The following is a 14,158-nucleotide window of genomic DNA, read 5'->3' as shown; positions in this document are numbered from 1 at the left end:
TGCAGCTGTCTTAACCACTGCATCCAATATCCACCCCCAAACATTGCACTCCTAACATCTTACATGGAGAACTCGATTGCACGTAGGGCTGCTCTGTCTGGAGTAGCCTGTTCTTCGCTACTTTAATAAAACTCTTGCCTTCACTGTGCTGGCTTGCAGTTGACTTCTACTTCTTGCCCCAGATCCTCCTAAGGCCATGAGGATCCCAAACGGGCCTGGCTGTAAAGGTATCAGTACCAGATTAGAATCCTCTTTGGGGTGAAAGCTGTCTCTTAAGCGGCTCTTAAACATTTCCACCCATCGGTGGCTTTCCACTTAAGGCACTCAAACATTTATTGCAGCAGCAATTTTGGCTGAACAAATCCGATGGAAGAAAAAGGAAACACATGTATTATGACCCATGTGCGCTCAGTGTAATAAAGGCTGTTAAAGCCGACATCGCCACTAAATGAAAAAGGTTTTTATCAGTGCTATCTACTTAAAGGGAAAAGAAGGGGGGAACAAATTCTTGCCAAGCCACCTGGCTACTGAACACATTGCCTTTTTTTGTTGAGAGAATCAACAGCAGTCAAATACTGTCCAGATCTCAAAACATGTTCACGTGTATCCTTTTTTCTTCCCCCAATGGATAACAACTGGAAGAGACAGCATAAGACCTAGAGTAGGACGTTCTGTGAGGCTTACTAAGCATATTCATTTTCCTCCCTTAGCTTTTTATTATCCTTTATAATTGTTCACAATTGAAATTCAAAGTGAAGCCTTTCAAGATCTTCCAATTCTGGGATTAAAGAGACAGAAGACAAAAGACTCAAGACCATCAAGGCAATCTTAAGAGCAAGAATCAACAAAGAGCGAACATCAACATCTTGGCCCCCCCCCCCCCCCCCCCCCCCCCCCCGTGCTCATCAGAATAGGCTGAAAAGAGCCAAGTCTGTGAGTCACGCCCCCAAGCTGCTCCAGCACAGGTCTGTGCTGCTCCACAGAGGACAAGAAGTCCTCAAAGCGTTCATGAAAAATGTATATTATGAAAAAGCGATGCGTGCGTTTCACAATGGTTTCAATACCCAAACAAACATATTTGATTCCACTTTTCCGAAAACTTTGAAGTTCTTTTGTATGCTCCAGGCCTCAGCACAGGGTGTGGTATCAAGTAGATATTGAAGAACCGTCTTGAACAAATACTGTGTTAACCAATACCTAGCACTAGGCGTGGGGAATAAATCGTGACCTGGATGGAGACGGCCTCCACCAGGGTCCCTGCACAGAGAAGTGGGAGATGACGCCTAGTGTGACTTGTGCTGCTATAGGCGATGTAGGGCATGGAAAAGGGGCACCCTTATGGGGCTCCTAGGGTCAGAGAGCTTTCTGAAAGAAAAGCCTCACCGGCAAGGAACCAAGAGAAGGAGGGAGGGGCAGGTAGGTATGGAAAGAATGTCCGGGCTCCTGGGGGGGGGGGGGGGGGGGAGGCAGGGCCTGCTCGGATCACCAAGCTCCAGAAAGGAAGCAAGCAGTAAGAAAGGGGGGTGATGAAGTGAAAAGAGATGCAGATAATATGGGTCCCCACAAAACACATGAAGGAGGTGTGTATACAAAAGCAATCAAAAGGCACTCAAAGCTTTTCAGCAAGGCACTAACATAATTAACTTGCCTTTTAAATAAGGTCACTCTGGCACAGGCATATGAAGAATGGAAACAGCAGGGCCAGGCTGAAGAGGGGAGACAAGAGGATGCTATGTGACAGCACAGCCACTGGCTGACCAAATAAGAGCAATAGCAACAACGAGGACAGACTTGAACCATGTCTCCTAGTTACCCTTGCCCTTGTCTAGCCCCCTTCACCTTTGACTATGGGATGACCCCTTAACCAACAGAATGCCAGGACTCTGCTAGTTCCAGGCCCAAGCCTTAAGCTCTGATAGTTTTTGCCTTTTCCCAGAAAGTAACAGCAGAAAGTCTTAACAGCCCAGAGACTACAGTGCTTGGAGAAGCCAAAGCTAGCCAGCTAGCTATGCAGAGGAGAACCAAGTGCACCTGCTCATAGCCAGCATCAACTCGCCAGCCAGGTGAGCAAGGCCATCTGGGAAGCACCTCTTCCAGCTCCCTGTGGAACCCCTGCTGGCCAACAGCAATTTGTTCCTGCTGGGCCCTGAAGTAAAACGCCTGGCACTTTAATTTGCTAAGCTTTAGAAAAGTTTAAGTGGCAACAGATAGCAGACACAGTGGCCTGAATCCTTGCATAACCCTATGTTCTACTAACGGGCACACCAGTGGAATGAAAACACTCATTGACACAACATGCAGCATGTTCTCACCTGGACAGCGTCACCGTTGAAGATTCCATCTATTATGAGATAGGTCCAGAACACGGGCCACTCACATTCAATGTTCTCAAAGAGCTTGAGTTCAGCAGGGTCGTAATGCAACCGGTTTGGGTCCTGGAATTGGACGCATAGAACCTTCTAAAGGTGAAGTTGGATGCCATACATAACATTCCTGTGTCTCCCTGGCTTTCCCTTGCTTGCCTGATCCGACGCAACTTTGAGATTGCTATGATTAGGAGTCTACTATAAAAGAGAGCTGCTGCTTTTGGCAATTTCCATGGTAAAACTTCAGAAAGTAAATCAGAAATATATACAAGACTCCTTGGTAGTTTTACATTAAAGTTTCTATATCTCAAAAGCAATTTGCCTGTTACAGTGCGTGGGAGACAATGTTTTATTTCTATCATTGTCTTAGCCACTCTGGCAAAGAAACCCAAGGAAGAGGCCACGGTAGGTCTTCAAGACATGTATGCACTTCAGACCTGGTGGCCCTTGTCTGCAGCTTGCTTTTCTTCCTGATGATCTTACTACTTGGTTGCCTAACTCCAGGCGTGCTGACTCCAAATTGAGTATTTCCCTTTCCAATATTCTAACCTACAATTATAATCAACAGAAGAACAACACAATGGCAACTTAGATATGAAGCAGTTAAAGAACCATAAGAAACAATATTTAAATACAACCTCTCTTGGGGTTTTATAACCATCTCGAAGGAAACGACAGCATCCATAACGCCCCTAATAAGACAAGAGAACACATTGGATGAAATTGGAAGAATGTCTTTGCCTTTTCATTTTAATTCAAGTCAGCTCTGTATCCTCTTTCCCATGAATCTTTTCAGTAAAGAAATGGACACCAAGTGCTCTTTGCTATCAGTATAGCTATTATATTTTTTGAAAGACTTCTATTTGAAAGGCAGAGTTGGGGTGGTGGGGGGAGACCTTCCATCTGCTGGTTCACTCTCCAAGTGGCTGCAATGGCCAGGGCTGTGCCAGGACAAGGCCAGGAGCTTCTTCCAGGTCTCGTATGTGGGTGGCAGAGGCCCAATGCTTGGGCCATCTTCTGCTTTTTCCAGGGCATCAGCAGGGAGTTGGCTCAAAAGTGCAGCAGCTGGGACGCAAACTGGTGCCCACATGGGATACTGGTGTTGCAGATGGCAGCCTAACCTGCTATTCTACAATGCCAGCCTAAAGATGTATTTTTAAGTAATGAGCAAAGTAAATTCAGGCTTGATTAGTACTTGAATGGGAATGTCAAGCATTCCACAGGCATATCGGGGCTACCAGAGTAATTACGGAAAGTTCAGTGAATGACCATACTTCCATTCTGACTTTGTCACCCAAAGCTGCAAAGGGACCCTTACTGTTTGTAGATGCCACCAGGCGGACCCTCGATTGGTTGCTCCTGCTTGGAAGACTAGAAAGCTCAAGGGTCGATCCCCAGGCTTCTGGCTGTGAGGCTTTAGGTGCAGGGGTCATTCTACCATCAGATGGGGCCTGCGAGGCCTGGCACAGAGGGCAAGGAGGGAGGGGCTCCCTGCACTTGGGACCTGTGGTTCCCCCGCTGCAGGCCCTAAGGTTCCTCTCTAGCTTCCTGGGTGCCAAGAAAGGAGAGCAGGTGCAGCACTCTCAACCTGATGACCTGATCTCTGGAGAGCAGCGTTGGGTGTCCGTTCTTGATCCGCTTCAGTGTGCGGAGGTTGCTCTGCTGCTGGCCTGGCAGGCAGCCATCCCCCTAGCAGCCAGCTCTGCCTTGTTCTAGAAGTCTGCCCTGGGGCCTCAGCATAGAACCTGCTCCCCTAGCAAACACTTTAGTCCCTGCACGGATTCCACTCCTACCTTAGCGACCTAGAGGTCCTTTTTGCTCCCTGGAATCCTGACTGCTATAGCTGGCTTCTCTTGGGAATATGATTATAGACCCTTTAACCCTTTTGTTTCCAAGCGACAAAGAATTTTCCCCTGATTCTAAGAAGGACAGTCGACATGCAGATCTCAGCTTTGGAAACTTAGGTTCTTTACCATAACTCTGAAGCTGTTAGAATTAACAAAGTCTCATTATGGCATAAAGTTTCATAGCTACTGCATTTAGCCTCAGAACAGGAATTGTTTTCATCTCCATCTAATTCAGGGATCTCCCTTGAAATAGTGTGTGAAGTTGGAGACTACTGGGACATGGGCGTGGTTTTTTTGTTTTGTCTGGTTTTTTGGGCAGTGTCCCTCTAGTTTTTGAGATTCTCAGAAGCCTGCCTATGACTGCTGAAGGGTTAATTACACCTGCCTTAGATGCAGTTTGTAGGGGCTAGCGTTGTGGGCACTCCGTATGGGTGCTGGTTGGAGTTCTGGCTGTTCCATTTCCAATCCAGCTCCCTGCTAATGGCTTGGGTTGGGGGTGCGCAGTAGTACAGTGGACAATGGCCAAATGCTTGGGCTCCTACACCTCTGTGGGAGACCTGGAGGAAGCTCCTGGCTCCTGGCTTTGGATCGGCCCAGCTCTGGCCGTTGCAGCCATTTGGGGAGTGAACCAGCAAATAGAGGACCTCTGTGTGTCTCTCCCTCTGTCTGTAACTTCCTCTCCTCTCCTTAAAAAAAATAGCTTTTGGTACCATTAATTGGGGTTCAAAGGTGACTGGGTGCAAGTGCTGTTACTTAAGGAGAAAACCAAGTCGTTTAATCCCTGTGAGACTTCACCTTGTCTGTGGATTCCACTTTGAACATGTTATTCTAATTCCATGCAGAAAAAGCCATTAACCTCACAGAGACAGGGCACGGGTGGGCTGCTCCATGTGAAACTAGTACTGAGTACAGAACAGGCTGAAGGACGCCAGTGTGACCAACACTTACCTGTAGCTTGGAAATAATTTCACTCTTGGTCACATTTACGAGGTTCGCATCTTCCACTGCAAAGGCCGGGAAAGAAATAATGGAAAGAAGTCCCGCATCAATCTCCTTGGATGTTGATGCTCTTGGCAGCATGGAGAACAGAATTGACTGAGTGAAAAGCAAAAAGGTGATTTAGCCTCAAGAAGCACTAGTAGATACAGAACCCATAGACCATAGCCTTAGTCCCAAGGGAATATTGGAGTGCGTTTGCCAATTTGGAGTAGAGCTTTGTCCTACATGGCCCCAGCTGGGCAACCTGGTCTACGTAGCTGGTGCTTCGTGCTCTGTGGTGGAGAAGCAGGAGGTCGGGGACAATGTGGTAACGCCTGGAGCCTGTGCTGAGCCCCGCTTGCCTGCCTACCTTCCGTGGCCGCCACCTCTTGGTCAAACCTTCAGGGTGTGCCAGGGAGGATCCGTAAGTACAGTGCTACCTGTGGCAGCAAGCTAAGGTGTGTCCTGGCTATGAAGACCAGAAAAAAACACAGGAGGCCAGTGTGGAGAAATGGCTGGCTTCTGTGAGATGTGACCAGTATGACTGACCCAGAAACTGCTAGGAGTTGTCAAATGCACATCTCAAACATTTAAGAAAAAAAAAAAAAAAAAACGACAAACATCAGTTAGTCCTAGAACCTTTCTGTGGTTACTTAGAGGCACTACAATATTCTGTTACCCGGTATCTGGATGAGACACTGCAAACTGGGAAGGCAACTGAAAACATAAGTGTGAGAAAGGAAAGCACTAACAAGGACAGACGCGGGGCTAGGCCCCTGCAAACACAATTGCCTTGAAGATGAGTTAGGATTAGGGTATTGTGTCTGAGTCACACATGGAGACTGAGACTGAGACAGACTCGCGCACGAGGGCGTGCAGCCAGCAGGGGACAGCCAGGATTCTAACGCAAGCGCAGTTGGCTACAGAGCTCATGCACTTCCATGAGACAGTGTCTCTATTGAGAAACACACCGGCTTGACTCTAGTAACTACCCCAAGAAATACCAGATTCTCCAGTAATAACTACATAATGGGGAAAATGGAGAGAGCTAGAAGGTGAGGTACAGATGGGGAGCCTGCAGCTTCAGAATAAAGCTTTGTTTGGTAGAACCATCTGACCGCTGGGCCCAGTTCTTCCCAGTCCCTCCTCCAAGGGTGCGCTCAGCCTGCACACACAACCTCCCACTAGCAGCTCTTCACTCGCAAGGTTCTATGTCACTGATTCACTTCAGGCCTAACACAGTATCTGGCACTCAGTGAGCCCTCACTAAATGAGTGTGCTGATTGACGAGCTACTGATGGCTTACTGTCTACTTAGTGCAGTCCTCCAATCTGTATCGAGTCATTCCTTCCTGTGGTCCATGCTTCATTAACTTGCCATCTCTCCCATCTCTCCTTTCCACTGCACATTCTACCCATCCCCAACTTCCCCAAGTAAACTAGTGCTAATCCGTCAATTTGGGGGTATCATGAAATAAACCTGAGAGAAAACCACCTATGTGCTCAAAACACATGAAACAGATTTTGCCTCTAGCAAAACAAGGTTGCTTTGATTTTTGGACTATAACCCAGAAAGAACTATGCAAACGTAAGACACAATGATGAATAAATTTATATATGTAATATATATGCAATATATGTATGTGCAAAGTGCTCACACAAACTGTCTTAAGTTGATGTACTCGGATCCTTACTCTTACCTTCCATTGTGAGACAGGGGAGGGAACTGGTATGCCCATTTTACTGGTGAGGAAACGACAGCTCAACAAAGTCCAATACCAGCAAGCTAGACAGCTGGGGAATCTGAACTGGAGCCCAGGCCTCCCACTCCAGGATCCTCTACCTCATCTCTCTGGAATGCAAGAGGACGCACTGTTACCTGGCAGTGCTCGACCTCGTCGGGCAGAACGTGGATCACTGACTTGCGTCCTCCGTGGGCTCCAAAAAGGTCGAGTTCATCAATGGCCTCAAGTGCTGCCTACAAACACAGGCTTGAGTTATGTCTCCTAATAAACGTACCCTCTGACATCTGGCAGTCTTCTTTCATTAAGCAACCTGGTATACATGTGTTCCCAAAGGCGTGATGAAACACGTTTTTAAAGTACAGCTGAAGAGTCTGTCATGTTACACTCTGATTTTTCTTTTCAGTGGATCTGAGATAACCTGTACAAGTCTGCTTCAAAAAGTTCATGGGAAATGAAATGAAAAGATAAATGTATGTTGAGGCAAAAAAAAAGCGAAACCCACACAGTTTTTTTTTTTTTTTCACATGTAGTGTCATGAATTTTTTTAAAGACTCCTCCTATGCATCGCCTTTAAAAAATTTTTTGGAACCAGAATCTTTCAGTTCCATTTTTCCATGAACTTTCTGAAGTACCCTCTTATGTTGCTGCTCACTGCAGGAACAAAGAAAACGGGAGAAAACATGTCCCCAAATCAAATGGGTATTCTAACCAAACAAAACATTAGCAAATGCATAACCTGGTATGTGTGGCATTAGCCTTGTGATCATCCTTCCCCTCACCTATTCTCGTGGTGAACATCTCACATCAGCACAGCTGGCATGCCCAAAGTGAATTCTCTCAGTAACAAGTATACTTCCCGTCAGTCTACCTTAAGAGACATTTATTAATTGAACTCGGCCTCTGGAGCCTTGACTCTGTCCACTCTCATTCAGTCTCAAGGAGGGGGAGAAGGAGACACACGCTAAGTGTTGATGGCGAGAGATACAAGCTGGTGGCCGCAGAGAATCTGCCACCAATGGGTGCTTTGCTTGGCTTGAAGTGTATTTTTAAATTAAATGAGTTGGAAAACCTTCAGGGAAAGCTCCTAGTGTCTGTCTGGCCAGCGTCTCTTGCTACTGTAAACTTGCCTGACCTTTTAGACTTCGGAACTTGTGAGCTTGACCTATGAAGCGGTCATCTTCAGCCCTCTCGAGGAACCAAAAAGGAAGATGGGATATCATGCATGCAGCTACTTAGAGGACAGTAGGAGCTGCTGGGTGATGAGAATGGAGAATAAGGACAAGGTGACTTACTTTCTGCTACATGCAGATCTCGGGGCAGGAAACCTACTTTCTTGACCTATAATCTCAGTTGGCTAGGGTACATGTGCCACTTGAATTTCACATTTGCTACTGCCTCTTGAAAAATGGGCTATCTCTTGGTCTTTCTCCACCTGTCTCTCTGCCTCTCAAATCTTTAAAAAAGAAAAATGGCTAATCTGATTAAATCCAAACTTACAGTGAAGAAAACCCAAGCAAAGCAGTGAACTAAAAACAGAACAAATAGGATTGTCACCTTGGCCATTCCTACAGAGCTTGCGTTCAATTCCGGAATGCCCTGATTAGTCTTATCTCCACGCTCCCACATCCCATAATCCTGCAGGAGAAAGAGGCGTATGAGAAACTCTAATGGTAAAACAATTTCTTCACCTTACCACGGGCATAAGGAAACACGAGCATCTCTTGAAGGCTCCCAAATTCGCGGCTTTATATACTCACATACTGTTCTTAATTTCAGTTCATGTGACCTCTGTTGAATTTTAGAACAAAATGTCCAACTGGAACAATAAGGGCATGCAAAAACTCTTAATTCTAAAAGGTATCAGTTTGTACGAAACTCTAGATTTGCAGAGAACAAAGTATTTATCTTAAAAATCAAAATGATGTCCCTCTATCTACCCAATGCCTTTGAACGTACATTAAACTGTAAGATTTGAATGAAGAAACCTTAACACATGAGTTGTAACAAGTTGAAGCCACCAAAACCATTTAAAAAAAATTAAGATGTAGCTCGAGCATTGTTCTAGGGAAAATTGGCTCAGCAAGCAACTAGAGCCAAAGTTAAACCTGAGGCTCGGAACACTGAACTTCATGGTAGTTTAAAACCAACGAATATGAATTGACTTTGAACACCGTCACCCAGTGGGTGTGATTTACAAACCCAAGAACTGGACGCTGTCCTGAAATAATACTACGTGCACTACTGACGGCGCACAACCCAGCGAGAACGAGGCCAGTGCCGGAATGTCGGTATTTTCTTTATCTCCAAAGAAGAACATTTTCAAAAGTGTGAACATTGCATCTTAGATTCTTCTCCGCTGGGCACGTCTTGTAGCTGAGCCCAGCACTCCTTCCTGTGGCCGTCCTCACAGCTGGGCTGGCCTTCCCTCCAACCCACCTTCGCTGCAACCTGGAGCCAAGCGACTTGTCCTCAAACTCTGCTTTGATCAGTTCACTTCTGGCTTCAGAGATGAAAATGACAGTTTCTCTCCTAGTGGATCACATTCCCATCTCTCTGGACCGCCATCCCCTCCATGATCCAGCCTGCACCCCTGCACTCCCTTGAGTTGACTGGATCTTCAATTTCCAATGTCAACTTTCACCCGAAGTCCGCTCCTTTACTCTGCACCCTTTTGCCCAGGCATCCCCCTAACCCCGTGACTGCTCCCTCCCTGCTACTTATCTACACCCGACTCCTCCAAGGTCCAGCTGAAGGCCCACTGTCCTCCACAGAGGCTTCTTGAGTTTAAGCCCGGGTTTTTCAACCTTGGCCTGACCGCTATCTTGAGTGAGGTGGGGACAGTGCTATGCCCTGGAGGATGCAGCCCCCGCCACAAACACCTCCCCAGGCTGCCATGTGCCCTCTGGGAGGGAACACTCTTCTGAGAATCGCTGCTTTAGACCTGGCATTAGGAAACCGCAGCTCTTGGCCCAAACCTGGCTGACTGCTGATTTTTGTCAAGTCCATTTGGGATATGGCCTCACTTGTGTTTACCTGCCATCTCTGGTGGCTTGCTGGCTACAGGGGGGCAGCATTGAGGAGGCGGAAGAGAGACAGTTGTTTCCTTGTTGTCTAGAGGGACGCTGGGCTCTGCCCTCCAAACCAGGCAGAAGCCTGGAAGGAGTGGGGGTTACACTTACACCCACACACATGGGGCCCAGGTCGGGGATTTGCCTGGCTCAGGCCCCTCTACTTGTGGGCCAGCTGGAGCCCATGGTACCCCAGCTCCCACCAAACTGCTCAGGCTGCCACCTCTTGGGCCCTGACTCAGGCTGGCCTGTGTGTATCTCAAAGGACGTGTGGGTTCTTATTCAAAACAAGCATACTGGATTCACACACTGCTTTTGTGGCAGTCCAAAACCCAAACCTGCAACTGTACACCGGAAGAAAACCGCATACTTTGCGTGGAAAGTCGATACCATTGTCAAGCTCCAGGCTCGCTAACCTGCAGGTCAGCCCCCAAACAGCCTGGCTCTCGGAGAACTGTATGATTTGTATGGCTTTGGGGATATACCTGAAAAGACTGTCAGGGTTGATACTTACAGCAACTTTATACGCAGCTTCTATGTAAAAAACGAGATTCTGTATAAAGGCCACCTCGTCGAGGGTGAAAATAATACGCAAGCCTAGGAAAGACGAACAATGAGGTTACGAAGCTATGCTGTGAAGGGGACCCACCAGTTCCGATGGTATCACATTAGGAGCTAGATCCTTTTACCCCCACTTTCATTTTCTTTACAGGGCATCAAAAATTAAGTCCTAACAATGTCTAACCTTGGAAAGAAAAGAATGGATGGGCAGATGGGAGGTAGCGGGGCAGGCAGGCTCCACCTTCACGCCGTGCCTACTGGTTTAAAGCATTCAGAGAAGGTGTTGGGCTCGGTTCGTGTTGGATTTGTGCATCAAAAGTGCCAATAAATCAGATTTTAGCCCAGAAGAACCCAAGACACTGTCCTTATGCTTGAGTGAGTGAAAGGGAAGGGTGAGCCTGCCTTCTCAGTGGCAGACAGGGAAAATAGGTCCCCCCCCCCCCCCCCCGGCTTCAGGAACTGGCCGTCCCACCCAGAAAGCCTGGCTCCTAGGATCTGCCCGCTGACTGTTTGCTCGGGCCCTCAAAAACACAACTGGTTATGGCAAACGTGCAATGGACAGATGCATTCTGACATCCGTGAGGGAAGCTTAACTAGTAAGCTAGACTAGCAGGAAGATGAACTTCTAACTACAGCCTTTGAATGACAACTCACTTTCACAAGGAAGTACATAGAGGTGAGGTCAAATGATATGGCAACATTAGCCATCATAGAGGGAAAGCAGGAACAGTCCAATCATGAAATACCCATTGATAGTCATTAGGACAATGTTTATCAAGAACTTCTAAGATCATGGGAGAAATGTTATTCTGCTCTATAACTGAAGGGCTGTTTATATATTATGACCTTAAATATGTCTTTAAAATGCAGAGAAAAGACTTGGAAGAAACAATTGGCAGTGGATTTTTTTTTGCATTGTATTTTCCAAAATAGCTACAATTGAGCTCCTACTTAACTCATAACCAAAAATATCTTAACGTTAGTGTGTGGTTTATTCACAAAGCTGTAACGATCATGCTTGTCGATTTCCGGGATGTTTGGAGTTCCCCACTTGTAGTGTGAACTCAATGGGAAGCTTGAGTCAACTGGGCCGGTGACACGCACTCCGAGACAAGCAGCCAAGTGCCTATCCGTAGCAGATGTCATTGTGAGAGACAAAGACACTTGTGCAAAGCTGAGGCTCGGCAGGCCTCGTGCCCAAGCTAACACAGAAGCCAACGGTTCCAGCTTCAACAGCAACAATGCATGCTGTGTGCAAGCTGGGGGCTGCCTCGGCATGGGTGCTACAGGCCGGGTGGCCCACTCCGGGCTCACTGCAGAGCCGTGGAAAGGCAATCTGCACACACAAGGTTGTGTCTGGAAGAAGGCGACGAGGGTGGTGAGGAGAGCTGGAGGGACAGGGTGCTGCTCCTGTGAGAAATCTCAGGGCACGCGTGAGACTGTCTGCAGATAGGTGAACGCAAAAGGGAGGGCCTGTGCCTGGGCCGCTCCAGGAACTAGGTGCGGGTGACGGGGAGGAAGCTGTGGGCTCCGCAGAAAGAAGCTAATGGACCTGGCTCAAAGTCCTCATCCTCCAAGTACCCAGGTAGGGGCTGACTGTCCTGCCCCAGGCAGGATCCCTGCACCCTTGCTCTATCACAGCAATAGCTTATTTAAAACACTGATTGCCACAGTTCTGACGTATCTGTCCAGTGCTCAGCTGCTGCCCATGTGAGCGTAGGAAGCGGTGGGGTCTTTAAGCGTGATCAGGCCATGAAAGTGCGTGTCTTTAACAGGACTGCGGCCTTTGTAAAGGAGACTTTGCAAAGTGGTCAGTTCTCATGGCCTCCTGCCATGTGAGAAGAGAGCCCTCGCTAGACAGCTGAAGCTCTCAGTGCCCTGTTCTTGCACTTTCCAAACTGTAGAACCACAAGAATTTCTACTCCTTATAAACTGTCTCCTGTGTCTTGATAAAGCAGCACGAGTGGGTCAAGATGCGGATGAACGCTCGGGCCCCCCACCCCCTCTCTGGATCGCCACTCCCTATACCATGGCTTCAAAGGGCTCTGGCTCACCTGAGGCAGTCATCTGAGCCAGGAACAGGAGAAAGAGGGAGGTGGCATCCACCTGGAGGTGGCCCCATTGGTCGTCGCCCACCACGGTGCTGCAGGTAGCGGTGTTGTACTTGGCGTGCAGGCTGTCCTTGGTACTCTGAGTGTACTTGAACTTCTCCACTTTGTCCACCTGAGGGAGAGGGTATGCTGGCTCCACGTAGCTGTAAGGCTTCATGTCTGGGGTAGGGGTCAGTCACCGGGATGTAGATCTCTTATCTGCTATCTCTGGGAGCCAGAGGGTTGGAAAACAGCCATGGGGAACACCATGGAGGGGCTGTGCTGGGGATTCTTCCTGCCCAGCCACTGGAAATGTCCCAGTCCAGGGAGTCTCCAACAAGCTCTGCTGGGGTGTGGGGTCATAGGGTGGCCTTGTCTGCATAGCCCCAACTGTGATATATGGTGGGCTCTCCAAGAGAGGAAAGGAAGAAGACCCATTTAAATGTCCACTTCTCATCGCCTAATATGGAAGGGAAAAGAGCGAGTGTCTCTGAATGTGCTGAGGGAGGGGCTGCATCACAGCCAGCTTTGAACTTGTACAGATCCTACTATCACGCTCTGTATACAGTATGTGATCAGTGTGTTCTTTGCCCCTCAATGAACTTAGCTGTAAATAGAAATATGGAGCTATAAAAGCTCGAGCATTTTGTCTCGAATGAAAATACATTCTTTTCTACCCTGATAGAATAAACAGTAGTACATGGCTTTCAAAAATGCTTGCTTCTTCATTTAAGAGAAGGAATGTTCTCCTTTTATACATATAAACTCTTGAAGAAATTCTCTAGACAGAGTCCCCGAGACTGACCCTCTATTATAATAAATTATTGGGTAATTTAAAAACAAGCAAAATGGCTTCACTTCCTCTAGACAAAGTTGAGAGCCCTTAAGCACGTGGTCAGGGTTCCGATGACAAGCCCCCCCCCCCCCCCGCCACCTCCCTCCCCCCCCCCAGTGCTCTGCAGACACGCCCACCTGCCTCATCATGCACTGGAGAAGACCGCGCATCAGCTTGACCACATTCTGCAGAGAGAAAACGCGGCGAGAGGTGAGACGGCAGACCCTGAGCCTCTAGGAGCCCCTTCAGTGTTTGGGTTGTCGACACTTCTGCACTCCGTCCCAGAGAGGGAAACCTTGACAACATGACGCGACTTCGCTCACCTAAAGGCTTCAGTCAGACGGCATCTCCTGGCTCCGATATTCAGTGGCTCTGCTGACACTTCGGCAACGCAATTTTTATAATCCTATTTGTTACACTAAGGATGAATTCCGTCCCCCACGCCTGCCCAAAAGCAATGTTTTGCCAAAACAGCTGTTTGTGGCGGCATAACTGGAGTATTGAAGTGAAATCCTTACACAATGCAAGTGGCAGCCAAGGTTTAATAGGATGTTGCAACCAATTCCTACTGTCATCACCATAGACAACAATGGTACTGTTAATCCCACAGCGCATCTAGGCATTGTGGAAAACACTACCTGGATTAGCTCCGGTGAACTCCTGCACCAG

General features: G+C 47.8%; 1 protein-coding gene across 1 annotated transcript in view; it reads right to left on the bottom strand.

Moving 5' to 3' along the window:
• Window positions 1–14,158, bottom strand: part of PHKA2 (phosphorylase kinase regulatory subunit alpha 2) — a 72,328-nt gene that overhangs the window by 32,825 nt on the left and 25,345 nt on the right. The window contains exons 3-10 of the mRNA XM_062182918.1: window positions 13,627–13,674; window positions 12,619–12,787; window positions 10,518–10,600; window positions 8,490–8,570; window positions 7,070–7,168; window positions 5,162–5,308; window positions 3,005–3,058; window positions 2,313–2,435 (exon numbers count right to left, since the gene is read on the bottom strand). Of these exons, the coding sequence (XP_062038902.1) occupies window positions 2,313–2,435; window positions 3,005–3,058; window positions 5,162–5,308; window positions 7,070–7,168; window positions 8,490–8,570; window positions 10,518–10,600; window positions 12,619–12,787; window positions 13,627–13,674 (804 nt within the window). The remainder of the gene's footprint in view (window positions 1–2,312; window positions 2,436–3,004; window positions 3,059–5,161; window positions 5,309–7,069; window positions 7,169–8,489; window positions 8,571–10,517; window positions 10,601–12,618; window positions 12,788–13,626; window positions 13,675–14,158) is intronic.

This window comes from Lepus europaeus, chromosome X, assembly GCF_033115175.1.
Source record: "Lepus europaeus isolate LE1 chromosome X, mLepTim1.pri, whole genome shotgun sequence".
Lineage (NCBI taxonomy): Eukaryota > Metazoa > Chordata > Mammalia > Lagomorpha > Leporidae > Lepus > Lepus europaeus.
The sequence above is the reverse complement of the archived record's forward strand: the minus strand, read 5'-3'. Positions and strand labels throughout refer to the sequence as shown.